Consider the following 25,956-nt stretch of genomic DNA (forward strand, 5'->3'; position numbering starts at 1 on the left):
TTACAGCGCTGTGTGGCTGTTGTTCTGCCACTGCCCTTTCCGCCTGCCCTGAACAACTTGCTGCCCCATCTACATATCCCATACCCTTTGTTGCCTGGGTCCATGCACCAGCCCCTTCCCTCCTACCCTGCATTGTCTGATGTACTGCCACTGCCCCGCCCACCTGCCCTTCATGGTCCGTTATGCTGCAACTGCCCCTCCTGTTTATCGGGGATGGCCAGCTTGCTGCCCTGGCCTCTTTCCTCTCTGCTCTCCGTTTTCTGTGTGCAAGGTCCTGTCCCCTTCCTATTGCTTTCCATGGGTCGTTGTGCTGCACTGCCATGCCACTTGCCCTGTGTGCTGTATTGTGCTTCTGAAACCTGTGATGCTTGCCCTGTAAGGTTAGTTTGGTGCTCCACCCATCTCCTTCCTGCCCTCTGTAATTTGAATATATGTCCCTCCCCCATTACTCCTACCCACCGTTATCCTGTGTATCATAATTGTCAACATTTTGAACTTGGTGAGAGGGAGATTAAAAAAAAAACCTGGGGAATTGATTTTCCCCATTGACTTACATTGAAAAAGAGGAGATATTAGGCAGATAAAATAAAGCCCTTTTGGGCTCAAAAACATCGGGAGTCTCATGCCTGAACTGGGTCTGTTGGCATACATGGTTGTACTGCCACTGCCTCTTCTTTCTTCCATTGAGGGTTATCTTTATTGTCCCAGCTTCTCTTGCCTGTGCTTCATTGTTGGTTTGTTGGCCCTGCCCCCCCTGTTCCCTTCCCTCCATGATCCGTTGAATTGCCACTACCCCGCCTGCCTGCCCAGCATGGTCAACTTGTTGCCTCTGCACCCTCCTCCCTGCCTTCAATTATCCAAATCTGTGCCCCTGGCCTCTGCCTCTCCACAGTATACTAATGAACAACTAGATTGCTAACATTCTATTTTTATTACAAGGGTGTGACTGACGTCATTGTGATGTTATCAAAACTGTGATACCTAAAGAATTTCCTTTAGAAATTATAAACATGAGAGGGTCTTATTACCATAGAAAGTATGGTTAATGCTCTAAAAACTAAAATGAGGACTTGTTTTCTGAGTTCTTATTTGCTATCTTATGTTTTTTTATCCAGTTGATTATTTGTTACACTTGGGGGAGAGGATGTGGTGTTACATCCCGAACTGCAGACTATGCAACTGGGGATCCAGGTTCACGTTTAAAGGTCAGCTTGACATCCTGTGATTCTGGGAAAATCACTTAAAACTAAAATGAATGTGTCCTTGTGCATTTTAACTGTTGCTCATGTAAAGTATCCTAATACTTTCGAGTTAGATCTGGAATATATAAAACTGCTAAAAAAACTATAAATAGGCGTTTTACACACTTCTGTCATTCTGTTATACTTGGACTACATTTGGGTGATATGTGTGCTTCATTTGAGCTCTTTTTTCTCTTGTCCCCATCTTGGGAGACTTATTTGTTATGAAGCTTCCTAATTTCCATATTTACTGCAGTATCCTCAGTAGAAAATGATTTCAGTTTTCCGCTTCAATTCCATCAAGATGGTGTTCAGATGTGCCACACTTTTGAAATAAACTGAGAATGTTAGCACTCTAGCTACTCATTAGAACATTGTAGTAAAGCTGCTGATCACCAGAGAGTTAAGTGGCGGTCTGCTGCTGGTGCTGAAAGTGCATGTTTCAGTCTGCAGTTCAAATGTTTTAGTGAAATAGAAAGATACCTGAGAACTCAAAACATGTCCTAATTTTTCTTTCTACAGCACTAACCAGCAGAAGTCTTTTACATTTTACATGGGGTTAAAAATGATATACCATATTTCAAGTTCCATTATATCCTATGGAACTTGTAACATAGCGGACAGGATATCTGTCACATTTGGGACAGAGTAATCCCCTCCGCCAAGGTCATAATCAGGCCCTGAGTCTTATAATGGCTGCTAAAACATATTGTTCAGGTAGCCACCAACCAATCAGGTGTGACTAATCTCCTTCAAACTGGCCAATCATAGCATATCTGAATACCCACTGTCCATGTATACAGATTTGTTTTTCCTTTAATATCTGAAAAACTACTGAATGGACTTGCACCAACTAACAAAAAGAGCTCCTTGTGGACCAAGATCTACCTTTCTGCAAAATTAGTTTTTTTCCAATGTGCGATATCCGCAAATGCATTGTGATTCTCAGCGCAGTTCACCGTGTAATGTTGTGATACACTTGCAGAAATAAGAGAGGAAAAAAAAACATTTACACACTCACTCAGACACTAATGCACTCATTCAAAAATGCACTCACTCTCTCTTACTTACACTTAGAGGCTCATGCAGTCACTTACAGACCCACTCTGAGTCTGACACACCCATTCACAGGCCCACTTAGAGATTCATGCACTCACTCACAACCCCACTCTTACACTGATGAACTCACTTAGGCACTCATGCACCCATCGACCAACCTTCTCAGACACTCATGCGCTCACTCACAGACCCACTCATGCACCAACTCACAGACCAATTAAGAGACTCACACACCCACTCACTCACTCATGCCCTCACTCAGAGACCCACTCAGACACTCATGCACCCAATCAGAGAAACACAGACACTATGGCACCCGTTCAGAGACCCACTCACACTCTTACACTGACTCATGCACCCACTCAGTGACTCATGCACTCACTTACGGATCCACTCAAAGACTCAACCCCCCCACTCACAGACTTTCTCAGACACTAACACACTCACTCACAGATCCCCTCACAGAATTACACACCCACTGAGAGACTTACTCAGATACTCAGTCAGCCACTCATGGACCCAGACACTCATGGCCCCACCCAAAGACCTACTCAGTGAGTCAGACACCCGCTCAGACACTCACAAACCCACTTACCTACTCAAATACTCATCCATCCATTCACAGGACCACTCGGAGACTCACACACCCACTCACTCACCCATTCAGACACTCATGCTCCCACTCAGAGACTCACTCACACTCTTACATCCACTCACACACCCAAAGACTTCCACACTCACTTACAGGCCCACTCAGAGACTCATACACCCGCTCACAGACCCAGTCAGACACTCGCACCCTCACTCACAGACCCACTCAAAGTCATACGCCCACTCATAGACCCTCTCAAGCACCCACTAAGAAACCCACTCAGAGACTCATACTCCCACTAACAGACCCTCTCAGACACTTATGCACACACTCACAGGCCCACTCAGATACATACACACCCACTCACCCACTCAGAGACTCACACACTCACTTATACACCCAGAGACTCATGCATCCACTCACAGATCCAGTCAGGCAGACATGGACCCATTCACCCACCCTCTCAGACACTCATGCATCCACTCACAGAGCATCTCAGCCACTCATGCACCCACTCACACACCCACTCAGGGAGTCATACACTCACTCACAAACCCACACACACACACTCACACAACCACTAAGAGACTCATCCATCCACTCACAGGCCCTCTCAGAGACTCATGCAACCACTCGCAGGCCTACTTAGAGACTCACACACCCACTTACAAACCCAGACACTTACACCCCACTCACAGACCCACTCAGAGAGTCATACACCCACTCACAGACCCACTCAGACACCCATGAACCCACTTAGAGACTCACACACCCACTCACAGACCCACTCAGGCACCCAGTCAGAGGCCCACTCAGAGACACAGACCTTTGAAGTGCATTAACTAATAGAGGGATGTTATAGTTAGGATAAAGAATATTAAAAAAAACATATAAATTCACTTTTAAAACTAAAGGTTATGGAGACAGTATACTTACGAAATAGAATATAAAAAATACAAAGATTATTTAAAAAAATAGAAATTCACTTAAAAAAATCCAAACGTTACAGGGACGGTATAGTTAGGCTCAGATTTCACTCGTACAAAAGCATAAAAATTAAGCATTCTCATACACCCACTCACTCATTTTTACACACCCATTCACTCAATTACAGCCACTCAAACAACCATTCACTTACCCATACAATTACTCACACACTGACTTATACACCCATAGAACCAGTCACCCACACAGCTAATCATACCCTCACTTAACTTCCTATATTGCCACTGACAGAGTGATTCACTCACCTATACAGCCACTCACACACCCACTCACCAATATAGCCACTAACACACCCACTCACTCACCTGTACAGCTACTCACACAGCCACACACTCAGGCATACAGCTAATCACACATCCACCTAATCACCCAGACATCCACACACACACACACACACCCCCACCCACTCACCAAACAGCTACTCACAAAGCCACTCACCCACCCATGCAGCCGCACACACACACACAGATTCAGACTCTCACACAGCCACTCAGGTGACATATAACAGAAATAGTATCACTAATCAGTAGTACAGAAAATATAATCATTTAACTTATGCAGCAGCTTAGAATCTATTTTTAACACTCAGAAATGTTAAATATATTCATGTTAAAAAACAAAGGTTCAGGGATGTTATAGGTAGGCTCACATTTCAAAGCACAAGACCATAGTTAGAGTTATTTCAGGTAACTATAACTCATGCCATAACGTAACTATAACTCGCGGCCCCACCATGCACAGTTTTCTCATCAATATTGTTGCTGCAACTATTGCAATGATATTATTAATGATGTCATAGATGAGGTTATGAGTGATGTAAGATATGGGTTAGTTAGCAGTGCACGGAAAGGGTGCAAGTTACAGTTACCTTAGGTTACCTGTTATAGTTTCTTCAAATAACTCTAACTGCTGAATTTCTATGGTTTTGTACATTTGAAATGTGAGCCTAACTATAACAGCCCTGTAACCTTTGTTTTTTTAAGTAAATTGCTATGTTTTCTAATTCAAATTCCTAACTATAACATCCTGGTAACCTTTGTTTTTTCAGTAAATTTCTACAACCACCCAATCCTGTGCCATGCACTGCCTTTGGCCATGTGCGGTAGGGACTTACCTCCTATAACCACCCAACCCCACACCACTTATGAAGTCCTTCTTTGTTTGGTGGAGATTTGATCATATTCATGTGCATCAAGTACGTGCCTCCAAAATCGGGGAAAAACGTGCTAGAGGATCATTTTAGTAAGCTGTCCATCATCCTGGGAAAATGGTGGGAAGACGTTACATACAATGAATTTTTATGGGGTAGGTCCAAAAGGGTGGGGGGGTCTTGGCCATTTTAAATACTTTTAACTTTTAGAAGGGAGAACACGATCTCTGGTTTCAGCAACTGATGACAAGAAAATACCACCTCATCACAGTCACTAAATGAGATATTGCGCTCGAAAAAAGCAAGGATGTAAACACCTCCATCAAGATTTCTAGATAACCTTTCAAATGGAAATGCAGAGAAAAAATGTTTGACTGTGCAAGAAATTAGGATGATTAATATTTTACAGAAGAGGAGCTTCGACTTGGACACCTGCTTTGTTTACATCTGTAAGTGCTTCCAGTCGAGGTTTAATTTCTGTGAAATCAGTATTGTGCCAGAATCCTGCACTGCGTATTTTTGTAAAAAGAGGCCACCGTTTTGTGCAGAATGTCTGCCAAACTGAAGTACTTTCTATAGGTGAATTAGTAAGTGGTAGCTCCTTGGGTAAATGTATAGTGCATCTCCTAAACTACAGCTTTGTAAAGGATGCCGACATACTGCCTCCAGTGATCTTGTGTGTCCGTAACTTTGCCAATAGGCTTGCTCCTTGAGGGTCCTCATCAGATAATGTTTCAAGGTGGAACAGCAGAGAAAATACAATTGGATGATTTGTACTTTAGAGAAGTAGGTTTTTCTTTGTTTCTTAGTCGTTAGGTGGTTGAATTTTTTTTTTTCATATTTCCTCAAGGTATACCAATAATACTCCTTTAATACAAATCTCTCCTACTAATATTAACATCTTGTAGTAACTCATATTTCTACAGTTTTCATCACAAGACAATATAAATTCCAAACTTACTCCTACCCATCCACAGATACGTATCATTACCATGGGTATATTGCCAATTTTATTCCATCAACATATGTTTCTCTAATATTTATTTGAAATGTGTCTTCTGCCCATGAAAAATGACCCTTATTTGTGCAATGTTTTCTGTGAATAACAGATGTATATCATCTCCTAACGACTAAGATCAAGTGTTAATTGTAGATATTACAGGGTAGAAGAGATGTTAGAGCCAACAATTGAAATTGTGCATGCTTAAGAGCTATGAATAGAGGTTTTTTTTTGGTTTGTTTTTAATATGTTTTTGATCATGAAAAAGAAATGATAGACAATTTCTGTATTTTAAACAGCCCTGAAGAAGCGATGTGAGCGCAAAACACGTTTTGACGCAGTTTAGCGTCAAAAAATTTTGCGCCGGCTAACGCCATTCCGAAACGCCATCCGGGCGCCGTATTTATTGAATGGCGTTAGCCGGCGCAAGCAGACCGGCTCTGCCTGGTGTGCGTGGAAAAAAAACACGTACACCAGGCAGCGCCGGCGTAGGGAAAAATGGCATTAGGGCGTCTTAAAAATGGTGCAAGTCAGGTTGACGCTAAAAAATCGCCTCCACCCGATTTGCGCCATTTTTAACGACGCCCAGACGCCATTTACATGACTCCTGTCTTAGTAAAGACAGGAGTCATGCCCCCTTGCCCAATGGCCATGCCCAGGGGACTTATGTCCCCTGGGCATGGTCATTGGGCATTGTGGCATGTTGGGGGGCACAAATCAGGCCCCCCTATGCCACAAAAAAAATATAAAAATAAAAATATTTATACTTACCTGAACTTACCTGAATGTCCCTGGGGTGGGTCCCTCCATCCTTGGGTGTCCTCCTGGGGTGGGCAAGGGTGGCATGGGGGGTCCCTGGGGGCATGGGAGGGCAGCTGTGGGCTCATCATTTTGAGCCCACAGGTCCCTTAACGCCTGCCCTGACCCAGGCGTTAAAAAGCGGCGCAAATGCAGGTTTTTTTGACCCGCCCACTCCCGGGCGTGATTTTTGCCCGGGAGTATAAATACGACGCATTTGCATCGCAGTCATTTTTTTGGACGGGAATGCCTACCTTGCATCTCATTAACGCAAGGAAGGCATTCACGCAAAAAAATGACGCTCTTTACTCCTACTTTGGCGCTAGACGCGTCTAACGCCAAAGTATAAATATGGCGTTAATTTTGCGCCGAATTTGCGTCGAAAAAAACGACGCAAATTTGGCGCAAACGGAGTATAAATATGCCCCTTTGTGTTTTCGGTTTTAACTCAGTAGTGTGAATTTTACATATATATATATATATATATATATATATATATATATATATACCACAACACTCCAAGTCCAGCTGTATCAGGGGCCACTCAGCGTGGCAGTCTGTGCCGTGTGCCAGTCGCTCAATATATCAAACAAAACAATCCTTACTTCGGAAGAAGGAGCACAGACTCATGGGATTCAGAAACCTTCAACAGATTTAGTACAAAATCTTCACCAATGCGTTTCGGCCATAGCCTTGATCACGTTTGGTGGTCTCTGATTACAAACACTTTTTAATGGATTCCATACAAACAATAGACAATGGACAAGTGTTCCATATTTCATTTGCAGCGCCATCTTGAAATGTACATCTTTTATACACCGATAGATATCATATACCCGTCATTGACAAATAATCTTTGCCTTGCATATCATTTTCATGATTGTCATCATTAATTTTACATTTCATATTCTAATTCATTAATATTTATCCAACATTATCTCCTTTTTTATATACATGTGAATTTCAATATATTTCAAGCTGGAACATTTCTTGTCATCAAACTTCATTTACTCATATACTATATATTTTTTTGATGTTTTAATGTGTATTCATATTGTTATAGGGACATATGGTGCCAAACTGAGCTGTTTCCCCATTTAATTCAAAATGCCTAAATAGGCGTTATTTCTGGCCAGGAGGTGTGCTGGAAGATAATGTTATCTATTTTACCCTTGTGGGTTTTATCTCTAATCTCATTCTGATCCATCTCTGCCCTATTTTTTATTAAATCCACAGGAAACATCACATTACTACGATGGCCTTCCACTAAAAGTGTCTATCACCATGTTACACATACAATCCCCTAAAAACCACCTACAACATTTATAAATATATTTATCTTCACATCTAATCTACAAAAAGAGAAGGAAAAAATTATTTCAAATGTTTCGTTTGCTTTATCATTGTGTTACACTACATCTACCCATATAATAAAAGTCCTGTCACATTTTTTTTAAATGTCCTGCCAGTTCCTCATTTGAGTGTAAACCGCAGGGAATTAATACCTCAAAGTCTATTATGTATCTTGATTCAAGAACCTGTAGTTCATGTTCTCTATCCCCTTCTCTGACATGGCACTTTACATCATCAAGGACCACAAATTTCAGCAGTTCTGAATTACCTCTGTGGGCTTCTGAGAAATGTCTCGCAACAGGATATTGTTTGTTTCTATTTTTTTATAGCCCTCAGATGTTCCAATACTCTCTTTTTGGCTTTATGTATAGTACTTCCCACATATATTTTGTCACATGGACCAATCAAGCAATATACACAACAATCCGTATTGCATGTATACACACTTTTTATATCATAGTATTTTTGTTTGGAGGAGACCCATATTTTGGTACAGTTCTTACTTTGTTTGCACGCTTTGCATTTTTTCCAGCAAAAACCCTCCTGTTTTCTGTGTCCTTTTTCAACTTTGGATGTGGGAATGACCTACTTCTACGGTAGGTAATTTGTGGTGGATTGTGTATAACTTTGGCTATATGGTCATCTGTCTTCAGGATATCCCAGTATTTGGTAAATATATTTTGTATCCGACCTACTTCTACGGAAGGTAATTTGTGGTGGATTGTGTATAACTTTTGCTATATGGTCATCTGTCTTCAGGATATCCCAGTATTTGGTAAATATCTGGTGTATCCGGCAACCCTGACACGAAAAATTAGTAATAAATCTGATTGTTTGTTCACTTTCCAAGGATTGTTTGGGGTAGAGTAACGAGGTCCTTTCTACAGTGTCTATTGTTATGATTGTGTCCTCTTTCCTCAAATCTTTCAAACATAATTTATTTTTCATGATCACAATGTGCTCTAGTACTACAAATTCTTCTACTCCTCAGGAGCTCACCATATGGGATACTGTTGATCAGCTTTCTCGGATGTGCATTTGTCGCGTGCAATAGACTATTACCGGCAGTTTGTTTTCAATGTAGTCTAGTGTTGATCTTATTTTTCTCAATGTATACTTCTACATCCAAAAATTCAATTCTTTGTTTACTCATCATGCCTGTGAATTTCAGGTTCACTGATTGTTATTCAACTCTCTAATAAAAATCTCAGTTGAGATCGGATCTCCTCTCCAAATAATAAATATGTTGTCTATGTATTGTGCCCACAGAACAACATGATCTTCAAAAGCTGGGGCACTGGTGGACACCTGCTCCTCCCACCAGCCCACAAAAAGATTTGCATAGCTGGGGGCAAAGCATGTGCCCATTGCCGTCCCTTGCTTCTGTCTATAAATTGTGTTGTCAAATAGGAAAAAATAGTTCATAAGACAAAACCAAAACATGTCTAACAAAATTTCTGTGTGTAGTAACAATGACAAAGATCTTGCACTTAGTTAGGAGCAAAGAATAGGGGGCAGCCATATATTTCAGTGTGTTAAACTTTTAAAGGAATTATTCCTCTACAGTGGCAATACAAGCATAACTTTTAAAAAATTGACTGTATACAAAGAGAGTAACAGAAGAGGCAGCTTAACTGAACAGGAGGCTTCAAATGTGTACATATTGGTGAAACAGAGCTTCAGTGGTAGAAGGGCTGAGAGGATAGGTTCCAGAGGTGTGACATCTGTTACCTTGGATCAGTGTTTTAAATGGAAATACAGAAGGGTTGGTACTCTGCATTCATTTAAAGCACTGCCTTGGGTTAATAGCCTTATGATAGCCTACTCAGAGTAGAACGGGAAACTTAGGTTTGGACAACAGAGTGTTTTTTCACCTAGACCAGTGCTGCCCAGTGAGGCTGGGCTAGTTCATTGGCATTTTTATGGGCTATGAAAAGGACTCAAATGTATGATTTTTGGGGGAATCCATGGTAGATCCAGAACCATGTCAGAGTTTCCTGATACCCACATAAAATAAATTATGTAAAAATGATTTACATGGAGCTTACACAGTGGGTACCATGCAAGCCTGGCATGGATTCTGCCTCATACAAAAAAGACTTCAATCAGAGCAACACATTTGGGTTACATAAGTAGAAGCAGTTGCCGGTCCTGGTAGCCACAGTTTGTGAAGCAACAGTTCTCCTGTTTAACCCCTTTGCTGTCATCCCATTTCCCCGTCCGGTGGCGAGCCTTTTTTTTGGCTATTTGGGGTAGTTCACGCTTAGGCCCTCATAACTTTTTATCCACATAAGCTACCCACACCAAATTTGCAACCTTTTTTCCAACATCCTAGGGATTCTAGAGGTACCCAGAGTTTGTGGGTTCCCCTGGAGGAGACAAAGAAATGTGTCTAAATATAGCAAAAAATTCATTTTTGGGAAAAAAAAGTGCTGCAGAAGAAAGCATGTGTTTTTGTTTCCTGAAAATGGCATCAACAAAGGGTTTGCCGTGCTAAAATCACCATCTTCCAAGCTTTCAGACACCGGCAGACTTGAATCAGGACACCACATTTTTCACACAATTTTGGCATTTTACTGGGACATACCCCATTTTTACTATGTTTTGTGCTTCCAGCCTTCTTCCAGTTGGTGACTGAAATGGGTGTGAAACAAATGACGGATCGCCGACGGTTAAACATTACTGAAAAGTAGACACAATTAGGAATTCAGCAATGGGTCATTTGTATAGATCCTTGAAAGTTTTCCTACAGAAAGTAATAGCTAAAATAAAAAGATATTTAAATTGAGGTGAAAAAAGAGCCATTTCTCTCCATGTTTTCTTCTATAACTTTTTACAGCCATGGCAGATTCTTGAAAGCAATATACCATTATGCCTGCTGGACTCTTCTTGTTGTGGGAAAAATATAGGGCTTGTAGGGTCATCAAGAACCCTCGGTACCCAGAGCCAATGAATGAGCTGCACCTTACAATGGGTTTTCATTGTATACTGGGTGTACAGCAATTCATTTGGTAAAATATAAAGAGTGAAAAATAGGTATCAAGGAAACCTTGGTATTGCCAAAATAGGCACAAGATAAGTTTTGAGAAGCAGTGGTTATTTTCACATCTCTGAAATCGGGGGTCCCCATACCAGCATGTGAATTACAGTGCATTTCTCAAATTGACTTCTTTTTTACACACTGTCTTACATTTGGAAGGAAAAAATATAGAAAAAGACAAGGGGGAATAACACTTGTTCTTCTATTCTGTGTTCCCTCAAGTCTCCCAATAAAAACGGTACCTCACTTGTGTGGGTAGGCCTAGTGCCCAAGACTGGAAGCTCAACATGGACACATCACATTTTTACATTGAAATCTGATGTGTTTTTTGGAAAGTGCCTGGCCGTGGATTTTGGCCTCCAGCTCAGCCGGCACCTAGGGAAACCTACCAAACCTGTGCATTTTTTAAAACTAGACACCTAGGGGAATCCAGGATGGGGTGACTTGTGGGGCTGTCGCAAGGTTCTGTTACCTAGAATCCTTAGCAAACCTCAAAATCTGGCCAAAAAACACACTTTTTCTTCACATTTCGGTGCTGCAAATTTCTGGAATCTGAGGAGAGCCACAAACTCCCTTCTACCCAGAATTCCCCCACATCTCCAGATACAAATTGTGCCTCACTTGTGTGGGTAGGCCTAGTGCCCGCAACAGGAAATTCCCCAAAACACTGCGTGGACAAATCAAAATTTTCAACTACAAAATTACCTGTCTTTGCAAGGGTGGGTATCTGCGTTTTTGGTTCTAGACTCAGCAGCCATCTACGGAAACCTACACAACCCAGACATTTTTTTAAACTAGACCCCTCGAGGGAGTCCAGGGAGGTGTGACTTGCATGGATCTCCCACTGGTTTCTTACCCAGAGTCCTCAGCAAACTTCAAATGTAGCTAAAAAATAACATTTTCCCAACATTTCAGTGTGGGATCACTGCACTGGCAAAATTTTCCTACGACCCAATGTTCCCCTCAGTCTCCCAATAGAACTGTAACTTCACATGTTTAGGTGGGCCAAGTGCCTGTGAAAGGGAAACATGTCTAAATTGAGGGAGAACCAAAGTGGGTCCACAAGGGCAGTTTAATAAAAAACTTTTATAGGCTGACTAGTGGGGCAGAATTTATATAGTTATAGGTATAGATGCCACAATGCTGGGTAGTAGGAATTTGGTGGATTCCTGCAGATTGCGGATGGTTCTATCACATAAATGTGGAGAAAAAGTGTGATTTTAAGCAAAGTTTGAGGTTTGCAGGGCACTGTGGGTAAGAAAATGGTGCAGGGTGCATGTGAAGCACACAACCCAGATGTTTAGTTTTCAGATGTGTCTAGGTCTCGTCGACTTTTCTTTATGGCAGCGTCCCAAAGACCAACAAGTGCAGCCCACACCATTCCAAGTGTAACTATTTTGATCTGGCATCTAGTAGGCTTTCTGCCCCCCCCACCCCGGGATTGGTTTGGGGTGATTGCCCGAGAACAGTTTTGTTCTTTTGGGGGCAGATGGGCCTTACAAAAATAGGGGGAAGAAATGGCCAACAGTAATGTACCCCCATGGGGAGCGACCCCTGCCCAGAGGGCTGCCCCACAAACAAAACACACACACAGACTAATCCCTGGTGCCTAAGTGGCAGATGAAATAGTCTGATCTGCCCCCTAAAATGGCCTGAAATAAAATTGCTCCCCAGGGGAGCGAGCCTTGCCTAAGGGGTCACTCCCCTTGCATGAAATTGATGCAAAAAAAATCCCTGGTGTCTAGTTGTTTGGCCTAATGATAATAGGCTGATCTGCCCCCAAGGTGGCAGAAATGGCCTAAAATAAAATTGCCCCACAGGGTAGCGACTCTTGCCTAAAGGGGCATTCCCAATCTCTAAATAAAACACAAAAAAAAATCCCTCGTGCCTAGTGGTTTCTGCCCCATCGGCCTAATTAAAATAAGCCGACCTGCCCCCAAGGGGGCAGAAAAAGCCTTAAAAAATGCCCCGCCCCAGGGGACCGCTCCCCTTACATGAAATTGGTGTGAAAAAAACATCCCTGGTGTCTAGTGTTTCTGCCCCTCTGGGGGGGCAGATGAGCCTAATTAATATAGGCCGATCTGCCCCCAAAGGGGGGGAGAAAAGGCCTTAAAAAGAATGCCCCCCTTGGGGAGCGACCCTTGCCCCAGGGGCCTCTACCCCCCGGGTTTACATGTGTAAACACTAATCCCTGGTGTCTAGGGGCCATTCCTGCAGCATGATCGCATTACGATCGTGCTGCAGGAATGCTCAGAGAGACATGAAAAGAAAGGAAAAGCCTTTCCTTTCATGCCTCTCTGAATTTCCCCACCTCCCGATGGGAGGAGAAACAAAAGCTTTTCTCTTCCGATCTCCTTCCATCCCTGCCCATTGCAGGACAAGCTGGTCTCGTCCTTGGCACACGAGCACCGTGGCCAAGGACGGGACCAGCTCGTCTACTGCACCCTAGGGGTTAAAGCATCTCCTGTTCATGGAGTGTTTACTGTTACTGTCCAGAGCTGACTTTGACATGTAGTCCTTGGGGCGTGTACCCATATAAACAAATACATGTATATTCCTATAGGCACAGGAGGTGTGGTGAAGCAGAGAGAAGCAACAGTGAGAAAAGGACCATTGATAGGGTCAGATTGATTTTTCATGTACTTCGTAACCACGGCAATCAGAAATAATGCATTGAGTTTACATCAAATGATGCATGGGAACTTAGTGGAGTTATTACATGAAGCCTGGAGCTGGAAGAGAGGAGAACAGGATAAACATTACTGGATAGTTACAGATTATGCATGGATCATTATACACAGGAATCCAGAGGGTGATGGCGAAGTGTTCTGTGCCTGTGACAGTGACTGTGGGGGAGGTATTCAAGGTGGTGCCTCTTCAACCAAGAAGCAGTGCGATTCGAGCGCTGTTTGAGACAGTGCTTCCAGAGGTGGATTCTGCAAGGTCGCAGTAGTTCTGAGGGGACTTTCATCAAAGACATGACACCAGAGAATGATGAGAGGAGGAAGTGGAGTTTGCTCCACTTTTGTGTCTTATGAGGCACTGCTCCTCTTACTGTTGCACCCTTTGTGTTAGCTTCTATGTGTTACAGGGTTAGGAAAATGGCTGCCTCTACTAACTGAACTCTATTTGAAGAGGCACAATTTACATCCAAAGGCTAGATGTTTTTTGCTATCAAGCTTGAGGCTGTGAAGTGGTTGGGCCTGGAGTCACAACTCCTTTTCCACCATTTAGGAGACAACACCTTTCGCCATCTTTTGCCTAGAACTGACCTATGTGCTTGGTTGGTGACCATCCAGAGGTTATCAAGAGCATGCGCTATCACCTAGTGTTAGGCTCTACTCAAGTCAGTTGGGTAATGCACCTACTGCAGAGGTCTTAACAGAATGAGAATGTCAAAGATTACCATCGTGACATAGCTTTTTCACCTCTTCATCTCTGCAAGGATGATGAAAATGAATCATAGAGATTTTGGTAAGAATGGCACCTGCTTTGCAGCAGTATGAAATGTCAGAACCTGTATTGCCAAGTGCTATATAAAAAAAAGGTTAATCCCAGACTGGCCCAACACGCAAAAGACACAGAACCCTAGAGGAGTGGATGAGGCGTAAGGGCCAGAGCTGCAGACTTTTGAGCTGGAGAACACAGTTCTAGTCTCATCATCCTGTGATCCTGGGCAAATCACTTAATCCCCACTTGCTACCAAAAATGAACGTGTTCTTGTGTAATGTAACTGGTGCTCACGTAAAACACTGCAATACCTTTGTATCAAGTTTGCGCTATATGAAACGTAAAAAAATAAAGCACTCCAATACCTTCATGTTGAGTTTGAGCTACATAAAACTGCAGTGGAAGCTGAAAAACCTTTATAAACAGCGTTTATTATTGTTTCCTTATAATGGGGCGGGGCCACGGGGGTGACGAGTGTGAGGGGGAGTGCTGAGCCCTCTCCCTCAGAGTGCATGTGTTTGGCCGACCGTCTTGGGGTGGGCAAACGCACATGTGCACAGGACTCTTTCCAGCCCAGCAACACAGGCTCCCAGTCTGCCTGGGCTTTGAGCAGCATCAGGATTGGGCGCAGAGCAGGTTGCGAGCCTGTGCCTGCCATCAGAGGAGCAGGACGCTGCGCGGTGCGCGCAGCTTTAAGGTATGTTTCTTTTCTTTTTTTTTAAATGTTATTAATATTTCCCCCTGTATACCCCAACCAGGTCGCACCACCCCATCCCCTCTAACAACGTGAGCCACGAATGAGGTACCGCCATGAGCACAAAGCAGCAAGGCAAAAGAAAACAAGGGGGTACAGGGCAATCGGCTGCGGTGGCACAGGAGTTAGCAAGCGACAGTGGGAGGAGGGTGAATGGGTGGCAGGACAAGTGAGAATATGGCATGAAGGAGTGAGAATTAAGTGCTAGGAATGAAGTAATAGGGTGCGTGTGTACAGTGCCCCCGAGCTCGGCATTGTAAGCACATTGACTCACAGGAGCAGGAAACCAAGAAAAAAAAGTCCCCTAAAGAACAGATAAACATGTCAAAGCGTAATTATGCAGTAGTTAGTCCCCACTCCCAAAGAGGAAAAGGAGAAACAAAGAGACATGACTGACCACTAGCAAGCAAGGATTTTTAAATGACAATGAAATGAACAAATGAAATGGCTTGAAGCCCACAGAAGTAGGTGTACTAAAAGTATTCTAGAGGCCTTATGCTTCTGCTCGACCTAAAAACATATCTGGCTATGTGAAATTCCAGCGGACCACATCTTCATTGGGTACCAACTCCTGGACTTCAAAGAGTTAAACGAGAAGTAAAAGTGAGATGGAAACATTTTGAAAGGTACAGTCCTGGCAACCTGCTGTGAACGGGATCCAGGGTTTATAAGGATAATGTTTGTAAAAATATGGCTGAGTCATGGTGTGGGCCAATGCAATCTCTTGGCACAGAGAAACTGCACATTATGGCAATTTAAAATTCAGACACAAATGGTCTTGAGTTCGAAGAATAGTGAACCTTTGAAAAAGGCATCTGCTAGATCAAATAAATGTAATTATTTGGAAAAGTGACTCCGGCCTTTTGTGTACTCATTGACACTTTAACCAAAAATCTTTGTTAGTGTCTATTCTTTTCCCATTTTTAATGAGATTGTCCTTTACACCTACAGCAGATCACACAGTAAAAGTAACCAATTCATTCTGTTATTGGCAATATGGTATAATACTTAATCATTATCCCCTTAAAATGAGGTAATACAAAATGTCTTTGTGAACAGAAGAAACACAAATTTTGACTTTTGGCATTCATTAGAAAACCCACTCTTCCACCTGGGTCTGAAAACTTTGGGATTCAATCAACGGTGAGTAGAATGGGAAATCAGCTGCAATGTTTGGTGATTAATTGCTGAAATCTCTGTGGGTGAAAATATTAAAATTGTTTAGAAAGTTTTTATGAGGAATGTGTTGTGCTGGGGAGCTATATATATGTATGTAATAAATATATATATATATATATATATACATATATATATATATATATATATATATACAGATATATATGTGTGTGTATATATGTACATTAAGCAAGCGCAAGACTGTACTTTAAAAAAAAAAATGTTTGCAGAGAATTCACAGATCCTCTGCGATTTCACAGCCAAATTGAAAAAATACGTTTTTACCCCTTGGTGGAGTCCCACTGGGACCTTATCACCAGGGTTAAGGGGTCAGAGTATTCCTACCCTGCCCCCTTTTCTTTATTTTTCATGCTTTTGGGTCCAGAGTCTCAAAAAGCCCGCCAACACTTCCTAATAAGCTGAGGGTGAGATCACTGAGATCCGTGGAGCCTCTGCATCCCTAGATATCTATATTTCTTTTTCCTCTATTATCTCGAAAATCACTGAACAAATATACACCAAATCACAAAAACACACTTTCTAGACCAAAACCTAGATGCTTAGGCCCATATTTATACTTTTTGACGCAAAACTGCGCTAACGCAGTTTTGCGTCAAAAAAATTAGCGCCGGCTAACGCCATTCTGAAGCGCCATGCGGGCGCCGTATTTATTGAATGACGTTAGCCGGCGTTAGCCGCCGGCGCCGTCTGGTGTGCGTTAAAAAAAACGACGTACACCAGGCAGCGCCGGCGTAGGGGGAAAATGGAGTATGGGCGTCCAAAAATGGGGCAAGTCAGGCTGAGGCAAAAAAATCGCCTTAACCCGATTTGCGCCATTTTTTTACGATGCCCAACCCCCATTAACATGACTCCTGTCTTAGCAAAGACAGGAGTCCTGCCCCCTTGCCCAATGGCCATGCCCAGACTTATGTCCCCTGGGCATGGTCATTGGGCATAGTGGCATGTAGGGGGGAACAATTCAGGCCCCCCTTTGCCACAAAAAAAAAATATATATACTTACCTGAACTTACCTTAATGTCCCTGGGGTGGGTCCCTCCATCCTTGGGTGTCCTCCTGGGGTGGGCAAGGGTGGCAGGGGGTGTCCCTGGGGCAGGGGAGGGCACCTCTGGGCTCATTCTGAGCCCACAGGTCCCTTAACGCCTGCCCTGACCCAGGCGTTAAAAACCGGCACAAATGCGGGTTTTTTTGCCCCGCCCACTCCCGGGCGTAATTTTTGCCCGGGAGTATAAATACCACGCACATGCCTGGGAGTCATTTTTTAAGACGGGAACACCTACCTTGCATATCATTAACGCAAGGAAGGTGTTCACGCAAAAAAATGACGCTAACTCCATGAACTTTGGCGCTAGACGCGTCTAATGCCAAAGTATAAATATGGAGTTCGTTTTGCGTCGAATTTGCGTCGAAAAAAACGACGCAAACTCGGCGCAAACGGAGTATAAATATGCCCCTAAATGTGTAATTCTGTTCAGCAGTTTGGGCTGTAGTCATGCTCAAAATACCAATTGCAATTTGTATGTGGAAAACTTGCTATGGAGCCCTCCCCTTTTTCATGCCTCCCCTTGACAGATCACCCTGAACAATTTCAAGAGAGCAGCTGAAGTGGGTGGCAAACTAGTTTGAAAATTCCGTGAAGATGTGGGCGTCAAAGTTATTGCCAAAACAAAAAAATGCTTTTTCTATGGAAACTCGGTTTGAACTACCTTTTGATGACAGCCAGTAGGTAACATAGATAGATAGATAGATAGATAGATAGATAGATAGATAGATAGATAGATATATAGATAGATAGATTATATCTTCAGAGTATGTAAATCTGGAGTTAAAATAGTAAATCTACATTTACTTATAACGTTATATTCTTGAAATTGCGGCACGATATTAGGGCTACAAAACATTTGCAAGGCAGGACTTTTGTGCTTCATATGATGACCTACAAACTACTACTCTTATCATATGCGATACTAATCCATTGATCCATAGGTAGGAAATACAGTAAATTATCATCACAAGGTTCCGAAAATATGACACTTTTCTGATTTTGTTAGAAAAAAAAGTGACAGCAAATGCTACTTCCAGGCTGCGTTGTATATAGTCAATGAACTCGCAAAAAAATTGCTCTCCAGATTTTCTCATTTTACCTTGCGACTATAGTTGGACGCCGTACTCCGTGTACTAAGTGCCGGCGATCCGGGGGGCATTGCTGCAGAGGCAGTGTTCCGGTTTACCAGCTGTGCTGAAGTTCTGCGGTTGCCAGGCGTAGCATCAAGGTCTGTCGTGTTCAGAGACAAGTTACTTCCCCTGTAATTTGAACACAAGGTTTTAAAAACTATTTATCCCTAACGTGGAAATCATCATGTTTCAGGAATAAAAATGCGCACAAGCCCTTCTCCCCTGAAGAAAAACACACTTAAAGCTCATGGAAATAACATTAAAAGTCACAAATCTCGGTACCTAGCTTAGCCTTGTTACTTGTGACTGTACTCTTACACTTGGTTGCATGTGATTTCATAGAAGAATGAACTCATATACTACCAGTTTTGTGAAACCATTTAATCGGCACTGTTTAATTGAAATCTTAATGAATTTCAATTTGGTAGAAAACAATTAATTTAAGGTACGTTTTTAACTCGAATTTACATACTTTTTAAGACGTAAATGCCATTATTCTTGAAAATGGGTCCTGTCTGTTCACTTTTCTACAAGATTTGAATATATTGTAGTAGGGATTTTAAGGCACCGGCACCTCTCTCTATTTTTCGACTTCAACCTCTGCTCCTCTTTCCTGCTCCTTATACACCTGACTCTTTCACTCTCCATAATCAGTGCCAATTTAAGGATTTTTTACCAACATGCAAGACATATTTCAACTGTTTTTGTGTGAACCCGTCACTGAAAGTGTAACTATAATTCAGCATTTTTGGCACTATTCTGGGTTGGGTTATCAGACAATGAATAGTAACAAAAAGTTCTTCAGAAAAGCCACCCTTAAAATAGGTCTTGCCTGGGGCCCTCCAAAATCTTAAAATTACATTGTACATTCTTTTTTTCACCCTCCACTCCATCCTCCGTCTTTCACTGGGTGACTTTTTTAAGCTGCTGTTCTCATGGCAGGGTACTATCACCATATCTGCATTCCATCAGTACAATCCATTTTCCCCATTGATGTTCCCTTTCCAAGTAGCCCCTCCTACACCAATTTTCACCCACCTCGCAGTCACTTCTCTGTCTTATCTTATTATCACTTTCTTCACTCTAACAGTAACAATGTGTTCCAAAACCAATATTCACAATGAGATCAACAATTTGTTTTCTGTCAAAAAACTGGGTTATCTTTAATTATTGTAGTTTTTTTAATGTCCTTGTATTTTTTTCCAATATTTTTTTAACAAATTTTAAGTTGATTGATTGACAAAGAGGTCAAATCAAAGAGGTCTTTGATTTTGTTTTTCAGGAATAACATTACATTGTCTTTTTTTGTAAATGTTCTTTTACACCCACAAATTAATATAACGCAGAGAGTGCACATATAAAGTCATGCATTTTTTTAGTAAAAAAATAGAAAGCTTCAAACTTCATGATTTTGTTATTAACAAGTTATTTAATGGTGCACAAATGTAACCAGTACAACCACTGGACCGTGAGAACTTCTAAACTAATCACCCATCTTTGCCACGCTCCATTGCCTTTCTTTTCAGCATAACAAAAGCATAGCATCTTTGAAGGATGTCTATACAGAGGCATGCTTAAGGCAAAGACCAAAAGACAACCATGAGTATCCAAGTCCCTCAAAATTAGTCTGGATAGTTACCAACCTATGCAAGCATGGTTAAGAATGCATTTCTCACAGCTATAAATATTACTTCATTTATGAACACTTTGTCAAATGTGCATTTTCTTTTCTTGGCAGCTGTTAGTCATTGGCAATATGTGAGTGATGAGAGAAATGGTTAGTGTTTTCTAAAAGTATCTGAAGGACTCAACACCAGGCCTCTCCTACAAATAGTTCACAAGCTACTGGCAGCTCTCCAGCCACCAGTAAGGAGTTCTCATGTGTGCATCTAACCTACTAAATTAGAAGCTTAATCTTGATTGAAATAATATAAACATATAAAAATTGAAAAGTGTGAGTTTGATATGAAAATGTGTATTTTTCAGAACTCACTCATAATGTTATGTTTGAAGCAAAATGGTTGCATTTCCAAAATGTATTTAAAGTTAATATTTGAGTGATAAATAATGCATTGTTGGGTACCACGGGCAGTGCAGCTATGGCTTTTATCTACTACCCACATAAAGGCATTGCAAATTGATAAAGGTTGATAACACATTATTTACATTACTGCAGGCATCCTACCTGATGGACTGATGTGATCTCTGATAGGAGTCTTGAATGGGGTGGCCACTCAAGTGATGTTGCCGGATGTGATCACTATTACAACGTATTAAAACACTGGAATGTTGATAGTTCCACTGGACACAAAGGAGTGCTCCGGGCTTCCAATGGCTGGTAAAAGGTTAGAGCCTCAACATTCCAATGTTCTTTGTGAGAACTCAAGGAGGCCTTTGTTTTATTTATTAGAACATTCTGCCCTCTAGTGGTGGAATGTTCTAACAGCCTTATAGCACTTCGTAGCTGGGCTATACTGGCAAATAAAGTCCCGCTCCCTTGTTAAAGGCACTGACTTTGACTCAGGCCTTTAATCCTGGAGCAGGCCTTTAACAGACGGTATAGCCCACTACAGCGGGCACTAAGGCTATATTAGTAGCTTTGAATGGTTTTCAAACCTACTCCTATTTACAGAAAACATTGGAGACCTCTGTTCTACACCATGCTCTCCCTTTTTCTTAATGTAGAAAAGGGGAGATGATCCATAGGGCCTAAACTACCTTCATCTTCTTTAATGTAGAAGGAGGAGGCAGACATTGCAATTATATTACTAAATTAACAAGAGAAGCGGGGTGCAGAGAGTGGCACACATATTATACAAAAGGGATTGTAGTCATAAGCAGACAACTATTTGCAGAGCTGGCGAATCTCAGTTCAAATATTACATGTCTATAGCAAGACAGATTAAACTAAAGTGAAATTTGGAAATTCCTAGGATCAATATCTCAATTACAAAGAGATATGTGAACTCTTGGTGTTGGAATTGTCTTTAGGAAAGTATACGCACTATTATTAGGAATAAAGTGAAAAAGTAACACCAAAATTAAATTCTCAACAATTTTACTGTCCATTCTCTGGAAAAGACCAGGATATACTGTGTCAGAGGTTTTGACAATCATTACTAATTCTGGAGAAGGAGGCATTATCAGTGCAGACCTAAACATGAGGGTGATAACTGCTATGACAGCTCTGACCCCAAGCTAGAAAACCAAATGAGTCTTAAAAGACCCAGGCATCATTATAACCCATGAAGGACCCCATCCCTTTTAAACCAGTGAGGATATGCAAATCTCATGCAGGGAACTACCCTCATCACATTCAGTCAGTGGTAGGGGTACTAGAAATGGCAGCTATTACAAATGTAGAAATATATTGTCATGCTACCATCAGAATAGGGATTCCGGGAAAAATAAATAGCGAAAATGGCTGGGGTCTGAAATGAGTGCTGTAAAATTCAATCATAGAAGAAGATAAGAGAGCAAACCATATTTCCAACAAGAGCTCCAAAGGTATGCTACTCCTGAATAGCTGTAGTGCTGGCGATATGTTATGTTATGGGTTTTTATAGGGCATGTTTACCTAAGGTTTCTTAGCGCTTAGAGGAGGTAACCTAAACCAAAATAACTACACAAATGCCTAGGCGAACAGGTAGCCTTTCAGTAGCTTCCTAAATTTCAAGTAGTTAGATTCCAGTTTAAGGTATGGATGAGGGCAGGGAGTATATTTCCAAAGTTTCGGAGCTAAGTAAGAAAAACACTTGCCCTCTGTAACTTTCTTGAAGCGTCATCAAGTGAAGGTCATAGGATCTCAAAGGATGGGTGGGAGTATAGTGAGAAAGTCTTTTATTAATGAATTCAGGAGCTTTTTTATGAAATGACATAGAAACAGTGCAGAGTGTGTTATCTTGTACCCTTGGAGGCACTGGTAACCTGTGCAAATGGTACAGCAAAGGGGCCGATTGAGCCAAATTTTCAAAATGAGCCTGTCAGCATTGTTCATAACCACTTGAGTCTTATGTAAAGCAAAGGTAAGGAAGGCCAAGATAAATGGCATTCATATAGTCAATGCGAGAGAGTATTGTCACCAAAATCACTGTACGTAATGCCTAGTTTGACAGAGGAGGGATCAGCTTCCTAATTGAGCAGAGTAGGCTGATACAAGCTGCTGTGACAGAGCTGACTTTGGGCATAAGAGATAAATTGCAGTCAAATTTTATCAAACTCGACATGAGTGCAGATCAAAAGCATGCCCTCTTGCAGTGCTGCACTGTGAAAAGTGTTCTCTACAGGAAGACCACTTCTTGCATTTGGGCTCCTAGTTACTAAATGTGGCGTTCAATGTCTTTTACTTCCCTTAAAAGGTTTGTACTTTACTCTTCTTAGCAATCCTTGTTGCTGACATTGGAGAGGTGTAAATCACCTTTCTTGAAGAGTAGTGTACCCTTATGCCAGCCAAGGTTCCAGGACCTGCCAAGGCACATCTTGGGATCAGGTACTCACTCCAGCAAAGGCCAGCATGGCACAGACAGAACCATTGGTTGCAGGTCCAGGCAGGCCCAGTTGCAGCAGGTCAGGTAGGCATTGGGAGCTTGTTGTGTCCATGTGACTCAGAGGAGGAGGACAGCAACTGTCCTTTTAAGACACTCAGATTAGCCTAGGATGAAGGGAGCAGGCCCAGTCTTACGTCTTAGAAAGCAGGGCAGTTCCCTGGGCAATAAGGCAGGCCACAAGTGGCAGGGCAGTTCTCTGGTATTAGTAGGGCAGTCCTCTGGGGAACAAGGCAGGCCTCAGGTTGCGGGAAGTCCTCTGGGGAACAAGGCAGTCCTTCTTCTGTGGTATCCACAGGCCCAGGAGGGCACTGAAGAGTTTTTCTGAGGGTCCAATATTAATACCTGGTGCCAGCCTTTGAAGTGGGGGGACATCCTGGGCTACCCACACACCTAGTTCTGGAAAGTTCTTCCCTTCCCCTGCCAAGTCTCCAAGAAGTCTGAGGTGACAAAAGACTAGTGTCAGGTTCCTTTCTGTGTGCTGGAGGCAAGCCACTTTGAAACGTAAGTGGGAAAAGGAACAAGTCCACTCCCAACCAACCGGGCAGGATGGCCTAGTCTGCCTACACCCAATGCCCTTTTTATCACTGTATGGGAGGATTACACAAATCCCAATAGCAGAGCCATTCATGGTCATGTGACCCAGGACACCGGCAGCAGGCATCAAAAACATTAGGGCAAGAAAAGACCAACTTTCTAAAAGTGGCATTTCCAGAATTGGGACATAAAACCCCACTTTATCATTTTAAAGAGAATTATTTGAATTACAATTCATTTGAGTCAAAGCATGATATTCTTACCTAAGCCTTATCAAAAAGTGCCCTTATTAAAGGTAATAAGGTAACACAATGTAAATTAAATGGAAAGATAAGCCTTACAGTAGCGAAAAACAGATGTAGGAGTTTTTCTCTACCAGGGCATGTAAAAGTTAAAAACACATATCCTAATTTTTAAATACAACACACCTTGTCCTATAGGCCTTAAGGGCCTACCTTAGGGCCAACGTATATATGTCTTAAAAAAGAAGGTTTAGACCAGGCAAGAGGTTCATTTGGCAAGGTCGGCATGGCAGTTTTACAACTGAACTTCAGGCTGAAGTGGCAGGCCTGAGACAGGTTTTAAAGTGCTACTTAAGTGGTTGGCACAATGAGTGTTGCAGGCCTACTAGTAGCTTTTAATTAACAGGCCCTGGGTATACAGTATATATAGTACCATATAATAGGGATTTATCAGTAAATTCAATATGCCAATGAGCTGTAAGCCAAATGTTTTAGGGAGAGAACACAAACACTTTAGAATTGGTTAACAGTGGTAAAGTGCATAGAGTCATAATGTCAACCAAAACAAAATTCAGAAAACAGGAGATGTGACGGCTAAACATCTCAGAGAAGACCACACCAAGGATGTCAGGTCTAACAAACCCAATGCATTAAATGCCTGTAGAGCAACAGGGCTAGCCACAATGAGGCAAGCTGCATTAATATTAATAAGACTGACCTTTTCTGTGTGTGTAATTTTACACAACATGAATACAGTACAGAGACATGCAATGGTTCCAAATAACTCCATTTCAGAACAAACTTTGTCAATCTATTGGGAGTGAGGCCTGGCAAGATGGCGACCAGACTCATTAACCCCATGCCATGCATCCCTGAGATCTAATTCTGTATAATCCTGCTCATTTGAGCCCTTGAGCTCTTGCTCTTTGTTGTGCGGTGTGCTGTCTGGACATTTGGTGCTGTGCCCGAGAACGAAATTAGCAATGTCGGCCTAGTGGTGGATGCGGCTGGGTGTAGTTGAGCCTGGGGCTGATGCTGGGAGATTTGCCGCCTGAAGCAGAGGCCCGAGACTGCTGAGTCTGCATGGGTACCATGACTGGATTGCAAGGGCAGTGTTAGTTTGTTTTCTGATGCAGTGTCCTCTGGGGTCAGCCTGGTGAGTATCGGGGGTGGCCTGCAAAGTGTAGAGGCTGCTGGTGCAGTGAGTAAGTTGCAGGAGTGTTCTCCCCTTTCCACCTGGAGCCTGAGGAGATGGCGCATCATTACTTGGCCTGCCACTCCTGTCGTGGGCTCTGCTATGGAGGTGAGATGGTGGCCCCCTGAGGCGGATTTGGCAGGGTCTGTAGCTGGCCGGAGAATGTGAGGAGGCAGCAGACTGTGGGGCGTCGGCTGTGGAGGTATTCTTTTTCTGCATTGGGGCCCCTGTTGCTGGGACAGCGAGGTTCAGCCACATGACGGTGAAGGAACAGTGGGGTTGCCACATGTGGTGCTGTTGCAGTGGGTGCTGCCAGGATCCCTGAGAATTGCAGCCCCAGTGTGAGGGATGACAGAGATAGATGCCCTGATCCATGATGGTGACCCTGGCGGGGAGGTCTGGGGTGAGAGGTGCTCTGTCTCTACAATTGCCCTGTGGGAGCATGTTAGGGGGACGCTGTCCCGCTGGACATACCCTATTGAGGGGAAAGCCTTGATTCGCAATGACCCTCTGGCACAGTGGACAGTGACTGGTGCTGAGATCCTTCATCCAGACTCCGCTGGTTTTCATTTGCAACACCTTCTGCCATTTGCTTTGATGAGCCTCAGCTGAGCATCGGCATGATAC

The 25,956-nt window shown here is 42.6% G+C and overlaps 1 protein-coding gene across 1 annotated transcript in view; it reads right to left on the reverse strand.

The window, feature by feature from the left end:
• The window catches only part of SYTL5 (synaptotagmin like 5), a 640,980-nt gene that overhangs the window by 248,960 nt on the left and 366,064 nt on the right, over nucleotides 1-25,956 (reverse strand). Inside the window, exon 8 of the mRNA XM_069204241.1 lies at nucleotides 18,781-18,940. Coding sequence (XP_069060342.1) covers nucleotides 18,781-18,940 — 160 coding nt within the window. The remainder of the gene's footprint in view (nucleotides 1-18,780; nucleotides 18,941-25,956) is intronic.

Source organism: Pleurodeles waltl, chromosome 8 (assembly GCF_031143425.1).
Source record: "Pleurodeles waltl isolate 20211129_DDA chromosome 8, aPleWal1.hap1.20221129, whole genome shotgun sequence".
In the NCBI taxonomy this organism is placed as follows: Eukaryota; Metazoa; Chordata; class Amphibia; order Caudata; family Salamandridae; genus Pleurodeles; species Pleurodeles waltl.